We start from the raw sequence: 20642 nt of genomic DNA, 5'->3' as shown, positions 1-20642 counted from the left end.
AGTGCTGCTGCTTGCAACCTCCCAGAGCTTCCTGCTTGACTTAGCTATGGCAGGGTCTTGCACTGGTATAGCCTGTGCACTGTGTACTCCTCCAGCCCTGTGCAAGAGATCCTTCTCGTCTACTTTCCAGTCTGTCCTGGGTTGGAAATATGCCACACTCTTGTCTCCTCTTGTATTCTGCCACCTGATTGTGTGTTTTGATCTTTCTTGTTACCATACCAACTTTCTATAGTCAGAGTTTTTTCCCCATTGTTTACTTATTTCCCCAGTGTATTATTTGACTTTTAAATCATTGTTAAATTTGGGCTCTGTTTCCGGGGTGGAGGGCATTCTGTCCCTAGTTTCAGAGATTTTGTTCAGCTGTTTCCAGAAATACTTCTAGGGACCTGTAAGTTTTCAGTTCTTCCAAGGTAGATGATCTAAGGAGAGGTGTTTCTACTCTCCTCATCTGTGCCCTGGTCTGTGAGTGACCACAAGTACTCTTTTCTGCTCTGTTCCTGTGAGGGCTATCTCCACCACTTCTGCCGCAAACTCTGCTATGCTAGTACTTCTCCTTGCCCTAGGATTGCCACCCAGGACTGCAACTCAGATCCAAGTATGGGCAAAACAATAGAGTCCTATCTCAGTGTTAGCAGAAAGACCCCCATAATCTTCTGACCATTTGTTTGACTCCCTATCTCTGTGCTGAGAGCTCCAGAAATGTGCCACTGCCACTTCTGATTCATTGACTCCCAAGGCCTGCTCCAGGTTTGCTGTGGTCAGCACTGTGCTGGCATGGCCTGTGATGGACTGTACTCCACTCTCACTCATGTGCAACAGACCTTTCCTGCTGACCTTCTAAGTTATCTTTGGCATTGGTGGACTGAGAGGTCAGGAAACTGCTGCTATTACCAGTGATTCCATGCATTCTCATAGTCCTGTTCTGAGTTTGCGGGACCCAGTCTGTGCTGGTGTGACCTGTGCTGGACTGCACTCCTATCTCACCCTGGTGCAACAGACCTTTCCTGCTGACCTTTCAAGGTGTCTTGGGCTAGAAATTTGTTTCACTCCTTTTGTGGGTTCTGTTGTTCTAGAATTTGGTTATAGCCATTTTAAACAGTTTTTGGAGCAGTTAGGGGGAGAGCTCAGGCAAGTCCCTGCCTGTATTCCATCATCTTGGTTCTGCTCTCTAGCTTCACCATTATTGTCAAGAGTACCACCATTCTCCCAGACACCAGACTCTCAACCTAGGTATCAGCATTGACTCCTTATTCTCTCACCTGCTCCCATCCCTATATCTGATTTGTTGCCAAGGCCTCTGGATTTTATCTTCATAACGTTTCTTGCACATGATCTCTTCTCTTCACCACTACTCTGATACAGGGTTTTATCACTTCACACCTGGATTACTCCAATAGCTTGCTGGTCTCCTGACTCTTCTTTCCTCACTCCAGTCTATCGTCCTTTTGACAGCCAAAATGATCTTCCTAAAACACAGCTCTATGTTATCCACCTTTACTTTAAAAAAAAAAAATCAGTGTTCTCTTATCACTTTGAGGGTCAAATATAAATTTTTTTTATCTGATATTCAAAGTTCTTTATAACCTGATCCCTTCCTACCTTCCCTGTCTTCTTATACTTTAACTTCCCATCACCTCATTCTCTGCCTAGATCAGTTATTTGATCGAGTAATTCAGTTCTCAGTTCATCTCCTGAGCTTGGCCATTTTCTCTGGCTGTCCTTGGTTAGAATTCTTTCCCACTTCACCTCTGGCTTCAAGTCCCAGTTAAATATATATGTATCAATTGTACCCAGCTTTTTTGTACATAGTTGTCTCCCCGTTAGACTATGAGCTTCTTGAGCAAAGGGACTTTACCTTTGTGTGCCCCAAAATTCAGCACAGTGCCTGGAATATAGCAGACATTTACTATTTGATGGATCAGTCACAAAATGGAGTTGCTCATACTAAGTTAACTTATTTCCACTTAAAGGACTTAGGTCAACTCTTAGCTTTGCTGTGGTTCTTTCCCTACTCTGTGCTTGGTTTTCCTTACTCTGTTCTCTGACCCACCGTAGACTCAGTCTACCAAATCATCTACCCCAATGCACACTTATTTTCAGACAGATGTGAATGGGTCAATAAAGACAAGGCCCTGAAAGGATCTTAAGTCCTCCCAAAAATGGCATGTCCATATCACCCAGAGGAAAATATGGAAGTCCTAGTAGAAGATGGTGAAAATCCCAAAGGCTTTCATCAAATTAATCAGTATCCTCTGATCAACCCTTTACACAAGAAAGGGCAGATACTTTGAAGAATAATGTCAAAAGATTTTTCAGAATTCTTTGAACTTGAAACGTTAGCTTTAGGAATAAGAGAAGAAAAAGAAATTGAAGGAATTAGGATAGGCAAAGAGGAAGCAAAGCTGTCATTTTTTGCAGATGATATGATGGTATACTTGGAGAATCCTAGAGAAGCAAGTAAAAAATAACTTGAAATAATAACAAAATTTAGCAAAGTTGCAGGATATAAAATAAACCCACATAAATCATTGGCATTTCTACAGATTACTAACAAAGCCCAAGAGCAAGAGATAAGAGGAGAAATTCTATTTAAAGTTACTGTAGACATTATAAAATATTTAGGAGTCTACCTGCCAAAACAAACTTAAGAACTATATGAACAATTACAAAATACTTTTCACACAAATAAAACCAGATCTAAATAATTGGAAAAATGTCTGTTGCTCATAGGTAGGCCAAGCCAATGTAATAAAAATGACAATTCTACCTAAATTAAATTAAATTACTTGTTTAGTGCCATACCAATCAAACTACCAAAAATTATTTTATGGATCTGGAAAAAACAACAACAAAATTCAGCTGGGATAACAAAAGATCCAGAATATCAAGGAAATCAATGAAAAGAAATGCAAGAGAAGATTGCCTAGCTGTACCAGATCTTAAATTGTATTATAAAGCAGCAATCATCAAAACTACTTGATACTACCTAAGAAACAGAGTGGTGGATCAGTGGAATAGGTTAGGTATGCAAAACACAACAGTCAATGACTATACTAATCTGCTATTTGATAAATCCAAAGACTTCAGCTTCTGGGATAAGAACTTACTATTTAACAAAAACTGCCAGAAAAACTGGAAAATACTTTGGCAGAAACCATACATCTTACACCCTATATAAACATAAAGTCAAAATGGGTACATGATTTAGACATAAAAACTGATGATACTGTAAGCAAATGAGGATGGCAACTATGGAGAAGGGAAGAATTTATGACTAGAGAGAGAAAACATTATGAAATGCAAAATGGATGATTTTGATTACATTAAATTAAAAAGTTTTTGCACAAAGCCAATGCAACCAAGATTAGAAGGGAAGCAGAAAGCTGGGAAACAACTTTTATAGCCAGTGTCTCTGATAAAGACCTCATTTCTAGAATATATAGAGAACTGATTCAAATTTATAAGGATACAATTTATTCCCCAATTGATAAATTGTCAAAGGATATGAACAGTCAGTTTTCAGAGGAAGAAATTAAAGCTATCTGTAATCATATAAAAATGCTCTAAATCATTACTGAATAGACAAATACAAATCTAAATAACTCTCAGGTACCATATCACACCTATCAGATTGGTTAACATGACAAAACAGGAAAATGATAAAGGTTAGAGAATATGTGGGAAAATTGGAACACTAATGCATTGTTGGTGGAGTTGTGAACTGATTCAACCATTCTGGAGAGCAATTTGGAACTATGCCCAATTTGTGCATACCCTTTGACCCAAGCAATGCCACTTGTAGCACTGTATCCCAAAGAGATCATAAAAATGGTAAAAGGATCCACATGTACAAAAATATTTATAGCAGCTCTTTCTGTAGTGGTAAACAATTGGAAATTGAGGGAATGTCCATCATTTGGAATGGTTGAACAAGTTGTGGTAAATGAATATAATGGAATATTATTGTATTGTAAGAAATGACAAGCAGGCAGACTTCAGAAAAATCTGGACTTATGTACACTGATACTGAGTGAAATGAGCAGAACTAGGACATTGTACACAAAAGCAGCCACATTGTGAGATGACTGACTTTGATAGACTTAGCTCTTCTTAGCCATGCAAGGACCTGAAACAGCTCCAAAAGACTCACGATGGAAAATGCTATCCACATCTAGAGAGAGAACTTTGGAGTGTGAATACAGATGGAAGAATACTATTTGCTCTTCTTTCGTTTTTGTTTCTTCTTTCTCAAGTTTTCTTCCTCCCATTAGTTCTAATTCTTCTTTACATCATGATTAATGTGCAAATGTTTAATATGCATATTTAAGTAGATGCTATATCAGATTGCATGCCATCTTGAGGAGGGGAGAGAAGAGCGGGAGAAAATATAAACACAAAATCTCATGGAAATGAATGTTAAAAACTAAAATAATTATATATGTGTGTATATGTATATACATATACATATGTATGTATGTATATAAAGAATTCTTTGAACTTGATTCCCATGGGAAATAATATAATATCTTTTTCTGATAATAACTATACTTAGGAGAATTTGTCTCATTTTCTAATCACTTCCAGGGAATAGATATCAACTTTATACATCTTACTTTTAAAAAAAATCTTCCAAAATGCAATGCCCCCCTCTCCAAAAAAACCAACCACTTCACACCCATCATATTGGCAATGATGATAGAAAAATGACAGGTGCTGGAAATGTGGGGAAATAAGCACACTAATGTACTGTTGGTGGAGCTGTGAACTATTCCAACCATTTTGAAAACCAATTTGGAATGTCTCAAAAGATATGAAACTGTGCACAGCCTTAGCCTCAGCAATACTCTACTACATTTGTACCCCAAAGAGATTAAAAGGAATCATGTATTCAAAATTATTTTTGGCAGCTTTTTGTGGTGGCAAAGAATTAGAAACTGAGGTGACCCCCATCATATGGGGAATGGTTGAGTAAGTTATGGTCTATGATTGTGGAACAGGAATGCTATTGTGTTGTAAAAAATGATAAAGGGGATAGAAAAACCTGAAAAGACTTATATGAACTGATACAGCGAAGTGAGCAGAACCAGAAAAACAACTTATAAAGTAATAGCAATATGATAATCAATTGAAAGACTAATAACTGGTCAACACAATGCCCTACCATAGTTTCAGAGACTCATAATGAAAAATACTATTCACCTCCACATAGAGAACTGATAGACTTAAAATGCAAAAGCATTATCCCCCCTTTTTCTTGACTTCCCCCCAAATATGGTTAATGAAGAAATTTTGTTTTTTATAACTTCATATTTGTAATGGGTTTTGCATTTCTGGCCTTTACAATGGGTAGGGGAGAGGAGGTAGGATGGAGAGAATTTGGAACTGAAAATAAAAATGAATAAAAGATGTAATTGGAAAAAGTTTAACAAAATAAAATGCAGCAAAAACATAATACAAAAAGTTATTTACACGAAAACATTATTTTATTTTTATCATAATCACACATTTTTAAAACAAAAACATATAAAAAGACCAAAAAAACTGAGAACCTGGAAATGGGTTAATATTAACTCCAACAAAAAAGTCAATTATTTAATTTTACCTTGATGCATTGTTTCAAATTCAGCCTGTGGGGGATAATTAATAACTGAGGAAAACAACCTGAGCTGTATGATTTGTTAACAATCACTCAGTTCCCACAGCCACTGTAACAGAATGAAGTCCCATTCACAGGAATAGGTGTAATTTCAGGTATCCTAAATACTAACTTAAGAGGTGGACCACAGAAACAGCATTTCCCATTAATGACTGGTGCTGCTACCAGTAGAGAATACATAAGTATATATTTCTGGAAATGAAAATCTTTAGCTCTATCAGTTCTTGGAAAGTCTATTATAACATTGGTGATCACTGTTTTTTGAATTGGCAGTAAGCAGTCTTGAAATACAAATGTAGTAGCTTTTAAAAATCTGTAGCTTAGCCTATAGAGTTTTAGGAATAGTTTTACTGGCATGCTAAAAGGCCAATCAATGATGCTCTTTCTTTTCTTTTTGCTTCCCCATAAATTATTAGAGCAGCAACCAATCTGAGTAAAAAAATTTATTACCATAACTGTGAGTTACAGATTTCATAAGTGTATAGCCCTTTTAAGATTCCAAGAATGAATAATACGTCCAATTATTAAAATTCTTCTGTAGCCCCATCAGTGCTAAACATTTTGATAGATTGAATAAATACTAAATGAATCAATTAATTCTTTAGATATTCCAGAGTCAGAAGTGCTGCTAATAATGAGTCAGCTGTACAAATTTCTACCTTAGAAATGAAAAACTGATTTACCATAAATGAAAGCCACCCACTACAGGACTGATTATCTATTCAAATTGTCACTGATCATCTATTAAATGAATATTAATAGTGATGACTATCTTCAAGCTATTGAACCGCTATATGTACACATGTATGATTGATTTCCAGAGAATGTAATTTAGAAATCATGCCTGGAAGGCAAAATTATGAGAAAAAATTTTAATAAACAATCAGAAAAAATGAAACCATTGTGATTCTTTGGGTACATTACAGTTGCAAGAGAATTTCCTTGAATCATCTCCTTTCCACTTACTACCAATGTCATTATGAACAAGTTAACTTCCTGTTTCAGGAAGTTTTACATGTCTGTAAAACTGCTTCATAGGGTTTTTTCAATGATCAAATGAGAATGTCAAACACTTTGTCAACTGTTAAGCACAAATATTATTGTTACTGAGGAAAATACCTTTTGAATTAGGGGGTGAAAGTAGGATAGGGCTAACATAGTAAAGCAAAGATTAATAACAAAAATAACTGACATATATATATAGTACTTTGGAATTTGAAAATGTTTTTATATATGTGACCTCATTTGAGCATCACAACTTTGTATTATAGGTAGTAAAGCACTTTACAGATGAGGAAGGTAGGAATAACCTCATAGAGGTTAAGACTTGCTGGTGGTCATGTAGATAAGGAGTGTCACGGAGGCAAGATTTGAATCCAAGTCTTTCTGACTCCAACACTTTCCATTATACTGATCTTGAAATGTCTCCTGATAGTGTCAGAAGAGCTGAGAGAAAGTTTCCTTTGATAAAACCAGAGTTTTATTATTCCATATAATCTTATATTGGAGACATAGATCCTACTCACACTGTATTTGGCGTTAACTGTTTTTAAAAAAGTGCTTCAGATTTCAGATAGTTCAGTGGTTATTATACCCTTTCTTCTTCTTGTTTATACATTTAATTTTCTTATAAAAATAATCTCAATTATTGTTATCAGTAAAACTAATCTGAAAAAACACTATTTTCTGGTAGAAAATTAATAGCCAATGTAAAATTAGTTTTAATACCACTGTAAGTAGGAGGAAAACAAACCTGGAAAGTGATTTTTGCAATCCAAACAATGAAATGTCTGACAAAATTGGACAATGGAATATTGAAAATACTCTATGGTACAAAATAATAGCATAAAGTATTCAATGGATAAATGCACAAATCCAGGGCAATGCTTCACATTCCAATGCATGTATCACAATTAAAGTCTGTTTTAAGATGTCATAAAATATACTTAAAAATGTGTGTATATTTTGAACACCTGATTAAGTAAACAGTTTAGCAACAGTTCTATAGCCAAACTAGTAACAGAACTTTTCTTGGATGTTCTGGATCATAACACAACCCATGAAATCATTTTGCTGTTGGGAAATGAGTAAATCTTTCATGCAAACTATTTTTCCCAAATGAGAAAAAAAATTCCTTATCCTTCAGAAGGATGGAGATGAAATAATTCAAGATTTCTTCACTTTAATGAGCCTGGTTGTTACATATCATGATCTCATGAAAATGGCATTTCTGCACATTTAAAGTCATGCTGAATAGTTTTCATATGGAGTTTATGATTAGGGATAGAGTTCTGAAGAATCAAGCGTGCTTAGAAAATCACAAAACTCCATCTGATTCCAGTTCTAAACTTTTGATAATAAGATTAAAGGGAACCCGTTTGTGAATTCCTGGAATAACGCAGGTGGAGCAGAGTCCAATCTCATGTCTGGAGTTCCCCATCACAAAAACTGAAGCCTTCTGCACCAAATATGTACAGAATTCAGGCAGCACAATCATGAGTCCAAAATAATATTAATTTATTCCTACTATGAATGTAATAACATTCTCTGTATTAAAGCCTTCTGATGACACATTCTGTTTTCTTTATAATTACTCCATCTTCAAGTTCACTTAAAGTTCATCCTATTAGAACAAAGGACAGATAAGCAGAAAGGAAAATTTATAATGTAAAAAGCAATTGAGCTAGTATAAACAATTCAACATTTAAACCTTCAAAATTCTTCCCCAATGATAAATAGAAATACATCATCAGTTGGGAAATTACAGAATTTCAAATTGTTAACTTAATTCAAATCCCTGTACTGCTTTATACTTGACAGAGTTCATTTAAAATGTGTTTAATATGGTACATGTATGGTCTTACAAATAATACATTTTGAGACAACTGCAATGAAACTTCCACTGAAATCCTATTCTTGTACCTATGGCATGAAGATGACCAGAAAACACACTGAAACAGGTCTGATGGAACTGGAAAGGCAGAAGGTATGGGTAGCGCACTTTTCCATTGTTCACAGAAGAACACAGCTAAATTTTAAGAAGCACATAACCAGGTGGGCCCCAGGATGATGACTTTTTTGGCCACAGTAACTCTAAAAAACTATGTACTAAATTAATTATAAAGGGATTTGTCAAAAAAGTTAAGATACCCACAATGATGAAATCACAATCCCTAATAAAATGCTCAAGTAACACTCAAGTAACATCAAGATGAAAGGAAACTACTTTCTTGACCACTGAAACCATGGAGATTTAAATTATAACCACCATCCCATCTTTCAGATTTAGAACATTATATAACACTGGTACTTGGTCATAAAATCTATTTCAAAGCCTATACTCAAAACAGAAAAAAAACCCCAAAACAAACTGCTCCATGAAGGAAAGAAAGTAGAAATTACATTGCTTGATGAAATGACAAACAGATAGGGACAGTATGATGTACAACACAAATGATAAAGTTTTGTAATTAGAATATTGCAGAGTGGAAGATAAATGTGCTAGAGTTAAACTCGTTTTACATATGTGAACAAAGAATGAATGTTTAATGGTTGAGAGCTATAATCGTTTTGGGGTTTTTTTTGTGATGGTTTAAGATACAGCTTTTTCAGTATTTTAGAATACAAAACAGTTTGATTATGGTATCCTTCTCAAATGGAAATGCTCCAGTATTTTGGTATTTCAGATAGTTTTGCTTATTTTACTATGGGTCTTGTGTAATATTTAGCACAATTTCTCACAGATGATAACTTTTAGGTAATTATATTTATTTCTTACCTTGTTTCTAGATTTCCCCCTCTGTGTTTTACTCTGTAGAGCTTTCAGTTTTTCATCTAATAGGTCAGCAATACTTTTTGCATCTCTGATATCTATCTGTTTGCCAAGAATATTTTTCTAAAATTCAAAGAAAATTAATTATGATCTTTTTTTAACTATTCAATGAATGCGACATTTAGGGTCAAAAGGTAGTATAGCTACCAAAATATGAATGGGTTGTATTTTAAAAGTTTGCTTCTTAGTTTTTTGGAAAAAAGAAAACATTAACCCATAAAAATATACTATAAATGGTAGCAAGGTTCTCAGGAAAGCCCACAAAAGGCCTATCTTTAGACTTCCCATCAAGATAGTTTCCTAAAAAGGTGACTGTCCAGATCACATATATCTTACTCTAGCAAAATTATTTGGTCTGAAGTTCGTATTAGACCAAATAATGATTAGAAATCCAAAAAGAAACTAGAGTAAATTATTTCTTCCCTCAATTCAATAAACATTTATTAAGTGTCTGCTATGTGCCATGCACTGTGCTAAGCCTTGAAAATACAAAAAGAGGCAAAAAACCAGTTCTCATGGAGCTTACCATCTAATGGGAGAGATAATATATAAACACATACTGTAAATACAAAGCAAGCTATATACAGGAAAATAAATCATTAAAAGGGAACACACTGGAATTAAGAGGGATTGGGGAAGGCTTCCCATAGGAGGTGAGATTTTAGTTGTGACTTAAAGGAAGTGAGGGAGGGCAGTAGTTGGAGTGGAGGAAGGAGAGCATTCCAGGCATGGGAGATAGCCAGAGAGCCAGTGTTGTTGAATAGAAGAATACATGTTGGGGAGTAAGACTGAAAGGAGGGGCTAGGTTTTGAGGGACTTTGAATTGCAAACAAAGCATTCTCTATTTGCTCCTGGAGGTAATAGGAAGCTACTACAGCAGGAGTGTAGGGAAACTTGCTGCCTTAAAGATACATGGAGCCTTCTAGGTTCTTAAATACAGCCTTTTGACTGAATCCAAATTTTACAGAAAAAATCCTTTGATTTTTATTAATACGTTTTTGCTCATCTTTTACATTTTTTTATTTTTAAAATGAATGTACTGAACATTGTATTAACATTAACAATGTATTTAACATACTAAAGAATAAGAGTTTCAACAAAATAATCTTCCCAGACTGACCAGCAGAATCAGAACATTAGTAAGCCAAAAGGGCTAACTAAATTGATGGTTGCTACGCTCATAATTCTAACTTCCCCCACCTGACTGGCACCATTACTGCAGAAGACGGGTTGCCAAGAGTTTATGGGGGGGCTGAGTACACCACTCTGTTATCAGCTTTTAACTACGGTGCGCTGTGTTTTGTTTGAAGTGGAACTTGTGAACAGTTGCACAGCTTAACAGCTCATCATGTGAAAGAGGACCAAGAGAATGCTATAGAAAACAGATTTTTTAATGAGGATTGGGAATTGCAATATTACCTCGTTTCTGCTAAAGATAAGATGATTTGCTTGCTTTGTGCTACTGTAACATCAGCATTAAAGAAATTCAGTGATCATCAATGTTATAATACACTATAACCACAAATATTTTAAATTACAGGGAGAGGTGCAAAAGGTTGTACTGCAGAAATTAAAAGATGAAAAGCAAAAGCAAAGGCAGTTCTTTCAAGCACCAATAAGACCTGGAAATAATATCACTGAAGCAATTTATAAAGTATAAAAAATATACTCGGGAAAAAAGAGCAGCCATTCAGTGATGCAGAAATTATGAAAGAATATGAAACAATGTCCAACCTGTGGGATGCTCAGACCCCAATAACGTTTCAAAGTACCAACAAATGCCTCTGTCAAGGAGAACTATAACTGATGGGCAATATAAATTAGCCTTCAACTTAACAGAACAGCTTCATGCAATACTTCAAAAGAAAAACATATATTATTCAAACACTGGATGAGTCAACTGTTAGTACTGACTTGGTGCAGAAGAGGAAGATGTCAATTTGAGGTCATCAGCAGCTACAGAAGAAGAAAGGCCAAACAAGGTTAGAGCTGGCAACTGGGCTAGGCTAACAAATGGAATTGATGTAGGTCAATGAAGTGTAGTGGAACCTCCAGACTTATTCTCATACCCCTCAGAGTTAATTAGAGGCAATGGAGTTCAGAAGGAAATTTTTTTGGGGGGGCCTGGTGTGTGTGTGTGTGTGTGTGTGTGTGTGTGTGTGTGTGTGTGTGTGTGTGTGTGTGTGTGTTTTGCTGGGGTTGGGGAAGGTGGGGAGTTGGATGTAAAAGGTATTTATAAATTAGGTATATATCAGAGAGTTCTATCTGATTGGAAAAAACCTAGATATTTGTCAAATCTAGATTAAAATAAGACGAGTTTTGTATATTTTATTTAAACTTTTTAAAAACTGAGAGCTTAGAAAACAATTTCTACAATATAAAAATATTTTAGATGAATAAGACTAGATACAATTTAAATTTATTAATTGGAATACATAACTTACATGATTCTAATGTTAAGATTCATGTTCTGCTTAGAAAAGTGTTACTGAGAAAAGTACAACTTCAGCCTACTTCTCTCTTTAAGAATTATACATTCCAAATAGTAAAATAGTTGATGATGATTATACTGTCCTTTTGTCAGAAGGAATTCTTAAGGAGCACCTATTTTAGCTAAATTTCAGGACTTAGTTTATCTGAGGTAATTTGTTTAAAACCCCTTGATTTTCCACATTGGAAGATGAGAGAAAAAACAGTAGTCAGTATGTAAACATGCTATACAGAACAGCATCATGCTTTTTAGTGTCAAAAATGATGTGGACCTTCTAATTTTGAACTTAAGTCTTACAAACTATGGTATCCCCATTTCTATAAATTTTAAGATCTCCAAATAAGCAAGCTAACATTGCTTTTAATATAGGACTTTTATCAATTTCTTTGTTGAATCTCCTAATGAAATATTTAAAAAAATATTTCTCCAAGGGACAATATTTGCTTTTTCTCCCTGGGTTGACATGGAACCATGACTAACTTTTATATATGACACTATGGTCTGTTACACATTCATGTAACAATAATGTCTAAATCAAAGGAAAACAATTATTCCTAGCTTAATATGCCAAATGGAAGTTTGGTGGAAACTGATCCATAAAGACGTTAAAAGACAGATATTATGATGAAATGGTGAAGATAAAATGCAATCAAAGAATCAATATTTTCATCCTCTTTTTTAAACTAGTAAATTCATTATCATTAAGCTGTAATAAAAATATATAAGATTAATACTCACATTGAGACTCTAAGTCAACACAAATAACACTGTCATGATTACTGCTCTTTATATCTTGGATAATACTTATCATCTAATACATCTAGGGTTTTGAACAAGCTCTAAAGAGGGTGACTTGTTATTCCTAGGCCCTTTAGGAAAGTATCACCAAGGAAAGGTATGGAATTAGGCACTTCTCAAGCATTAATAAAAAGGAAATAATTTATTCCTTCCTCCTATTTTCTGATATCATAAAATCATTAAACAAAACTAGTTGTTTTTTATAAATGTCACATAACACCTTCTTTATAAAATATTATAGAAGGGATCCTAGAAATTAATTCAGAGAAGTTAAATCCAAAATCACATAGCTAATTGGTGACTGCAGCTGGAATTAGACTGTGGGTACTGGATTCCTAGTTTTTCACCATAGTATACTTTCCTCAGGACCCAAGACTAAACCTTGAAGATTTTAATTATAATAATTATGTAAAATGTATGACAGATATCATAAATAAGGCCCATAAGATAGGGTTCCTATCTTCTTCAATGAGTCAACATTCTAAGGAGAGGAAACTGAACTAGAAAAACAAATGTTTACCTTTCAATTTTTAAAATGGAGAAGTTTATTTTAGATTGTTTTAAATACTAAATATCTGGATAAAGCACTGACAAAAGATGAGAACATTTGAGGTAAGAAAGAGTGCACACGAGACACATAGAAACCTGAATTCAGAGTCAATGCTCTTAATTAGTGGAAGGGAGAGAAGTGAAAGATGGAGTGCTTGAAAATTCCTTGAAACAGCTGTGCATTTTCTCTCCTTTCATTCACTTCTCAACCCCTTATAATCTGGCTTCTGACTTCATTATTCCATCAAAATTTGTTGTTGTCCAGGTATTTCAGTCCAACTCTTTGTGACCCCATTTGGGGTTTTCTTGGCAAAGATACTAAGGTGGTTTGTCATTTCCTTCTCCAGATCATTTTAGAGATGAGGAAACTGAGGCAAATAGGGTTAAGTGACTTGGCCAGGGTCACACAGTCAGTCAGCGTTTGAGGCCTCACTTGAACTCATGAAGAAGAATCTTCTTGATTCCAAGCCCAGTGATCTATTCACTATGTCACACAGCTGCCCTTCAAAGTTACAAAGTCTCTTAATTCTATGTCTTTTCTCAATACTCATTCTTCTTGACCTCCCTGTAGCCTCTGACACAGTTGATCACCCTTTCCTAGATGACTTTCAGGACATCACTCTCTCTCCTTGTTCTGCTCATACCTCTTTCACCCCTCCTCTGTCTCCTTTGCTTGACCTTCTTCCAGATCATACTGTTTATAATAACAGGTGTTTCTCAAGGTTCTGTCTTCTCTTCTTTCTCTATAATACTTCACTTGGTGATCTCATCAGCTCCCATGCATTTAATTACTGTCTCAATGCTGATGTTTTTTAAATCTGCCTATCCTGCGCCAGTGTCTCTGCTGACCTCTAATCTTACATCTCCAACTCCCTTTCAGACATCTCAAAATGGATGTCCAGTAGACATCTTAAACTATATCCAAAATGGAAACTATTATTATTAAATTTCCCCCTAAACTCTTTCACCCCTAACTTCTTTCCAGTTATTCAGGCTTACAACCTTGGAGTCACCCTTAATTCCTATCTGGTAAAGCCTGTCAATTTCACCTCTGGAACATCTCTTCTATGTGCCCCCTTCTTTCCTCTTATACCATCATCATGCTGGTACAGGCCCTCATTGACTCATACCTAGATTATTGCAGTAACCTGCTGGTGAGTCTGTTTGCCTTACGTCTCTCCCCATTCCAATCCATTCTCCATTTATCCACTAAAGTGATTTTCTTAAAGTGCATGTGTCCAATCATGTCACCTCCCATACACAATAGACTCCAGTGGCTCTTATCACCTCTAGGAAACAAATACAAAATCCTTTGGCATTCAGAGTCCTTAACCCATCGTATTTTTTCTTTTCCAGTATTCTTTTTTATTCCCCACCATGCACTCTTTGATACAGTGACCCTGGCCTTCTGGTTATTCTGGGCATTTTATCTGGCTATCCCCAATGCCTGGAATGTTCTCTCCTTCTCATTTCTGCTCATTTGCTTCCCCCCACCCAGCTTCCTTCAAATCCTAAATAAAATCCCATCTTTTACTGGAAAACTCTTCCAACCTCTCTTAATTCTAGTGTCTCCTCTCTTTAAATTATTCCTACTCATCTTGTCTGTGGCTTAGTTATACATATTTGTTTGCTTGTTGTCTCTCCCATTAGACTGTGAGTTGTTTGAGGGCAGGGACTGTCTTTTGTCTCTTTTTGTATCCCTAGTGCTGAGTACAGGTATATAGGAGGAACTTAATAAGTGTTTACTACCCTACTGAAATGCTCCAAAAGATTACAGACACAAAAATATAGAGAATAGAAGTACTTCATGCTTTTTAAAGACTCAAATAATGTTTTGAGTCTAAATAGTTCAAAAAGAATAGGTTGAGATATTATACTTACCTTATTTCCTTGGTAGGGATAAAATTTAACAGTAGGATAAGCTCTGATGCCAGCAGTCTGGCAAGTATAAGCATGAGCCTGACAGTCTACTTTTCCAGCTTTCACTTTTCCTTTAATAGTCTAAACAGGGGAGAAAAAAAATTTACTATGCTTTTATACTGGCAGTATCTATTTACATATGTTTCACTTGGGTACCTACCATTATAGCATCAAGAATCAAAATTTTAGTTTTTTATATCAAGGGTCAGAAAAAAACAATTTTACTTGCTTTCTTCTAGAACCCCCCCATTCCCTGGGGCCATTTAAATAAGAGATCTTACAAGAAAAATTCTAAAAGGCCTGCATTATGTTTTATATCCTTTTCCTGGAATTTTCATAACACAATTATATTATAAAAAGAAGAAATTATACTACTATATATATTTAATCACTGGATACCTTCTGGGGAATGAAGAAGGGGGGAATAATTTAAGAATGCTAGTGAAGAAGTGGAGAAAGATTAACACTATGGGAGGAAAAGGTGCACTAAGAAAAAAGAACAATCAACAGCGAAAGTCAGGAGATGGCCCCTTTCACCCATGAGAAAAAATAGCTACTAAATTTTAAAAGTCTGGTTACATATTCAGTGATTTAAAAATAGCAATATAAATAGTACAGAGTTCTATTAACCTTAGATAGACATAAATAATAAAGAAACTACACCGACTATATTTATTTGAAAGATGAATACACTTCTCTTGTAAGGGAAGAAACACAGCTTCTCTGAATTCAAAGAAAGATTTCAGAAAAGTCACTTCAAATAATTTTTTTCTTTTAGCATTTAACATTAAGAAAATAAACTAAAGAGGAAGAGATTCATGATTATTTATTTAATGGCTAAAACAAATATTACAAATTAGTGAAGAAATTGAATAACACTTACCTTAGCCAAAAGCTCAAATTCTGGGGCAAAATTTCTGCAAGGTCCACACCAAGGAGCATAGAAATCAACTACCCAATGATCTTTCCCTTCTAGTACTTTGTCATTGAAAGTCTGCGGTGTAAGCTCTATGGACACCTGAGGCAAATATCTGTGGCAAGCCATCAAAAGCATTTGCCACCATATAAAAATAAGGAAAACATTTAAAATGTAGTAATGTAAGTCAACCTATAATCTTCAAAATACGGTAATAACATTATCTTCTGTTGTATTGCTCATAAAATATTTTATAATTTGAATCTAACAATAATCCTATGACAGAGAGAGAAGAAACTATCATCTCTATTTAAACATTCCCTTATTTTCGTAAGTTAAAAATGCTATCAACTTTTTACTAGATGCTTTTAATAAACCTAAGATAGCATATCGTAGTGACAATACACACTAAGCAATACCAACAGACTATAAAAGAATTATAAACTATAAAAGAAGGCATGCAGTTCTTAAACATCTGATTTTACTCACTCTAGAGCCCAGGTTCTTAGAGAATATGCATCTCTATCCCATCCATTATAAGTACTGTAAGAGATGAAAAACCATGTCATGTTTACTAGTGTCCTGTATACATTTAAAAGTTACACAAAAGCATTGTCAAAGTTCATTGTTAAGGAGCATAAGCTATTATTTTAGGAAATAATTTGTTTCAAAAAATAACTGTCAGTTACCTTCACCTTTTACTTTACTTTACCAGCCTTGGTAAATAGTCTTTGCTTTACACTGCCATCTGTATTTACATATTTGCTTTTTTTCAGTCTTAGAATGCCCAGCATTTCTACTCAAAGTTGTTTTGTTTTAGACAGTCACATATCAGTGGACCAATGGTCCTACAGCAAAGGATTCTATATCACTCTAAATCAGATCTCAAAATGTTTGGTCTCAGAAGTCTTTTTCACATTCTTAAAAATTAATGAGAATTACTGCCTTCCTCCCACCCTGAGTTTTTGTTTACGAGGGTTGTAATTATCCATATTTATCATATAAGAAATAAAAATATTTCGGTATTTAAAGAAAGTTTTTGATGTTGCAGACCACATGGAAGAGTGTCAGGGACTTCCAGAAGTCCTGAACCCACACTTTGAGAATTGTTTCTCTAAATAACTTTGTAAATTAAACTACATCACAAAGTAGAACCCATTGTCTACAAGACTCTTTTCAGCCACTTAGTTCTGGATAAACAATATTGGATGTCTTTAATTACCTGAAGACTAGATGTATTTAAAACTTTCAAATATTGTATTTCTTAAGAGTAGTTTTAGGCTCTAGGGTATTATTTTTTACTCTTATAACCCTACTTATGAACCTTAAGGTATTATATGAATGTTAGATATTATTAATGTTGTTGTGTAGTGACCCTGCTTTCTTCAGGACTACAGTAGAAGCATGTAAGCTTCCACAAGTCATACACAGATCAAACTGGAAAGGCTCAAATTGATGTATATCTTTTATGTATTCAGAGAGGCTCCAGATGAGCTTAAAGGCAATAAATTTTTTAACCATAATAAGTCTTGAAAGCCCTTTAATAATTCAATAGAGTGGTGATCTGAAAGCTTAAAATGTTCTGACATTATGTATTACTTCTGGTTACTTCACTTATCCTTCATAGTAGCTCTACAGGGATGGTGAACAGAATAGTTTATGAGGGCCTCTACATTTTTTGTTACTTGCGTGTTCTAAGCATACTGTTGGTTATTTATCTATAAAATGATAATTGGACTAGATGGCTAAAAGCTACTATCCTATGATTTTCTGTTAATTAACTGTCTCCTATACTAGTCCTGGAAGCAGAAGACTTGATAAGCTACGATAAAAAGGTAGCATTTTCATACACACGAAATTTTGTGAGATATTTATTCTGAATTCAGAAGGGCTAATCCTGTTGCTGTATAGAAAGAAGAACAGGGTGAAAACTGCAGTATTGATTACTACAGTGAAATTGATGGTTTCTAGAGCTTTCAGGGGGCAGAAGAAAGGTAAAACAGATCTTATACTATGATGAAAACCTTTATAGTAACCACAACATTGCTGCATATCATCACTGACCTAATGTACTAAATAATAAGATCTAATGCTTTATATGCTAACTATAAAGATCTGTTATATAAATAAGTCTTCAAGTTTGAAAAAAAAACTTACTAATATTGATAAGCTGTGTTTGATTTTGGAGGGTAAAGTCTTATATCAGGATATTTCTTGACTTGTTCTTCACTACAAAAGGAATAATACTTTTGGCAGTCTACACTGCCAGCGCTGATCAGACCATTTAACAACTACAAGGGAAAAATAAGAGATCATAAACAAAATACAGAAAAGTGATTAGAAGGAAAAAGCTACTATAAATTTTCTTCCAAATATTTTTAAACTAGAGAAATTAACCTATGATTCAAATATTTAGAAAACAACTCAAATTTAAAACAAACTTAAGCAATACTACAAAGAAATAAAAAATTGTGCTCTCACAAAGACCTTACACCATAAAAGCCAAACTAAAATGTCAAAAGATAGTCAAAATAAAAGATCTCTGAAATTATGTTACCTGAATTTTGATAGGGCTCATCTCTCAGAATTATTTCTGATTAACAGTTTCATTTTAATTTATCTTTTACAAGATTCAAATAAGAGAACCTAATATAATGAAAGCTTTTTCAATGTGGACCCAAATAGTCATAAATTTAAAATTTGACTCAAAAACTTAAAATGTAAAAAAATGTATTGAAAAGGCAAAGTTAGTAATGTCAAAATTTTGAAGAAGTATTAAAAAAAAAGTTTAAAAAACCTTGAAATAGCAGCTGTATTCTCAGGTTCTGTGATCAAATAATTAACTTCAAATCTTATTTCTTTTCAAGATTAAAATGTTTATTTTTTTCAGTTAATGAAAATAAAGCCCACCTTTTCTTCTTCCCATTTCCCAAGACATTTCAGTTGATTATTATTGTGTTCACCTGATAAATATGAAATTTTCAAATCTAAAAACTTTCATGATGAATGTTGCATCTGTTCTCATTTTAAATTCCCAAAACAGTTTGGAAAGAAATTGCAAAGCCGTGATCTATTAGCTATGTACTTTTAGGTAGCAGCCTTTGACATCACAAGAGACTGACAACACCCAGATTCAAACAGCAATGAAATATAAATATGCAGATCACTCTATTTCTTGAGTTGGGGTCCATGAATCCCCAAGAGGTCTGTGTATAGATTTCAGGGGGGCCTGTGAACTTGGATGGGAAAAAAATTATCTTTATTTCAATCTGATTGGTTTTCTTCATAATCCTATGTATTTTATGAATTTGAAAACATTTTCTGAGGGGTCCATAAGCTTCACCAGATTGCCAAATGGGTCATACATGATACACCAAAAGGTTAGACACTCTTAATATATATGTTAATAGGTCAAGACGTTTGAAATGTGGTAGACGCTCAAGTGTTATGGTCAAAAATGTCAGGAAAACAACTGTCTCATTTCATCTTCAGCTTTTCATGTAAATTTTATGTCTGACATATCAACTTTAGTTATAAATAAGAAAAACATTAAGATTTAGGAAAAAAATTCTCTTTTACCCGTGCCATCCTTTTCCACTCTGGCATTAACATCTGGCATGGTCTGCACCAAGGAGAATAAAAATCAACCATCCAGATTTCATCACGCTTTCTTTTTTTAACTAGTTCATTGAATGTCTCTGGTGTTAGAGAAATTACAGAAGGGTTCCTCAGATCCTAAATATACCAGAAATAAGAGAATATAGCTTTAATTATTATATATACATATATAGTCAATTCAATCAATCAACCAACATTTATAAAGCATATGTATGCCAAACACTGTGGGGGGGTGGGGATGGAAAGACAAAAATGAACTAATTTCTCTCCCCTCCCACAGCTGCCCAAAGCTTTCTGGAGGCTTAGGGTAGACATGAGGAAGACAGGGTTCTCCAGCTCACTTAGGCTGGAAATGCAGTGTCCATTCATGGACCTAATTCCCTTCTTGGTCAACTCAGGAATTTTGACCTGCTCCATTTTTGACCTTGGCTGATTTGCCCCTCCTTAGGCAACAACCTAGTGGTCTCTCTACTGCCAAGGTTTGCCACACTGGTATTGGATTTAGTGTGGACACCTGATCGAATTAACCCATTGCAGATTAGTTTATTAGTCAGAGATGAACTGAATATAATCAGTGCTGATATTACTTTTCCTAGGGCCCTCCTTGTTGTGTTAAGTTTAGCATTTTCAGGTTTACCATTTTTATTATGCCTTTAGTGGCTGCCTTTAAAACTTCTATAGGAATATGTAAAATGAACCTTTGCATGGCTCTAAAGTTTAAAGTTAACTTTCAGTTACCATGCTTTTGAGAACTTAAAACTGTTAACATTAATATAGAATTTATAAAACAAGTACACACACAGGCACGTGCACACACACACACAGAAATAGGAGAAAAGCACTAATAAACTGTTGCTTAACA

At 34.6% G+C, this 20642-nt stretch overlaps 1 protein-coding gene across 2 annotated transcripts in view; it reads right to left on the bottom strand.

Annotated features, from left to right (window-relative positions):
- Positions 1–5461: 5461 nt before the first annotated feature.
- DNAJC10 (DnaJ heat shock protein family (Hsp40) member C10) overlaps positions 5462–20642 on the bottom strand; it is a 34966-nt gene continuing 19785 nt past the window's right edge. Inside the window, exons 16-22 of one of the 2 annotated variants that reach the window (XM_072612575.1) lie at positions 19742–19897; positions 18320–18453; positions 16652–16705; positions 16130–16277; positions 15208–15327; positions 9435–9551; positions 5462–8279 (exon numbers count right to left, since the gene is read on the bottom strand). In XM_072612575.1, the coding sequence (XP_072468676.1) occupies positions 8268–8279; positions 9435–9551; positions 15208–15327; positions 16130–16277; positions 16652–16705; positions 18320–18453; positions 19742–19897 (741 nt within the window). In that variant the 3' untranslated portion in view covers positions 5462–8267. Of the gene's footprint in view, positions 8280–9434; positions 9552–14456; positions 14616–15207; positions 15328–16129; positions 16278–16651; positions 16706–18319; positions 18454–19741; positions 19898–20642 lie in introns of those variants that run through there. The other variant, XM_072612576.1, reaches the window with a different exon arrangement.

Source organism: Notamacropus eugenii, chromosome 5, assembly GCF_028372415.1.
Source record: "Notamacropus eugenii isolate mMacEug1 chromosome 5, mMacEug1.pri_v2, whole genome shotgun sequence".
In the NCBI taxonomy this organism is placed as follows: domain Eukaryota; kingdom Metazoa; phylum Chordata; class Mammalia; order Diprotodontia; family Macropodidae; genus Notamacropus; species Notamacropus eugenii.
Note: the sequence above shows the minus strand (reverse complement) of the source record. Positions and strands in the feature narration are given on the sequence as shown.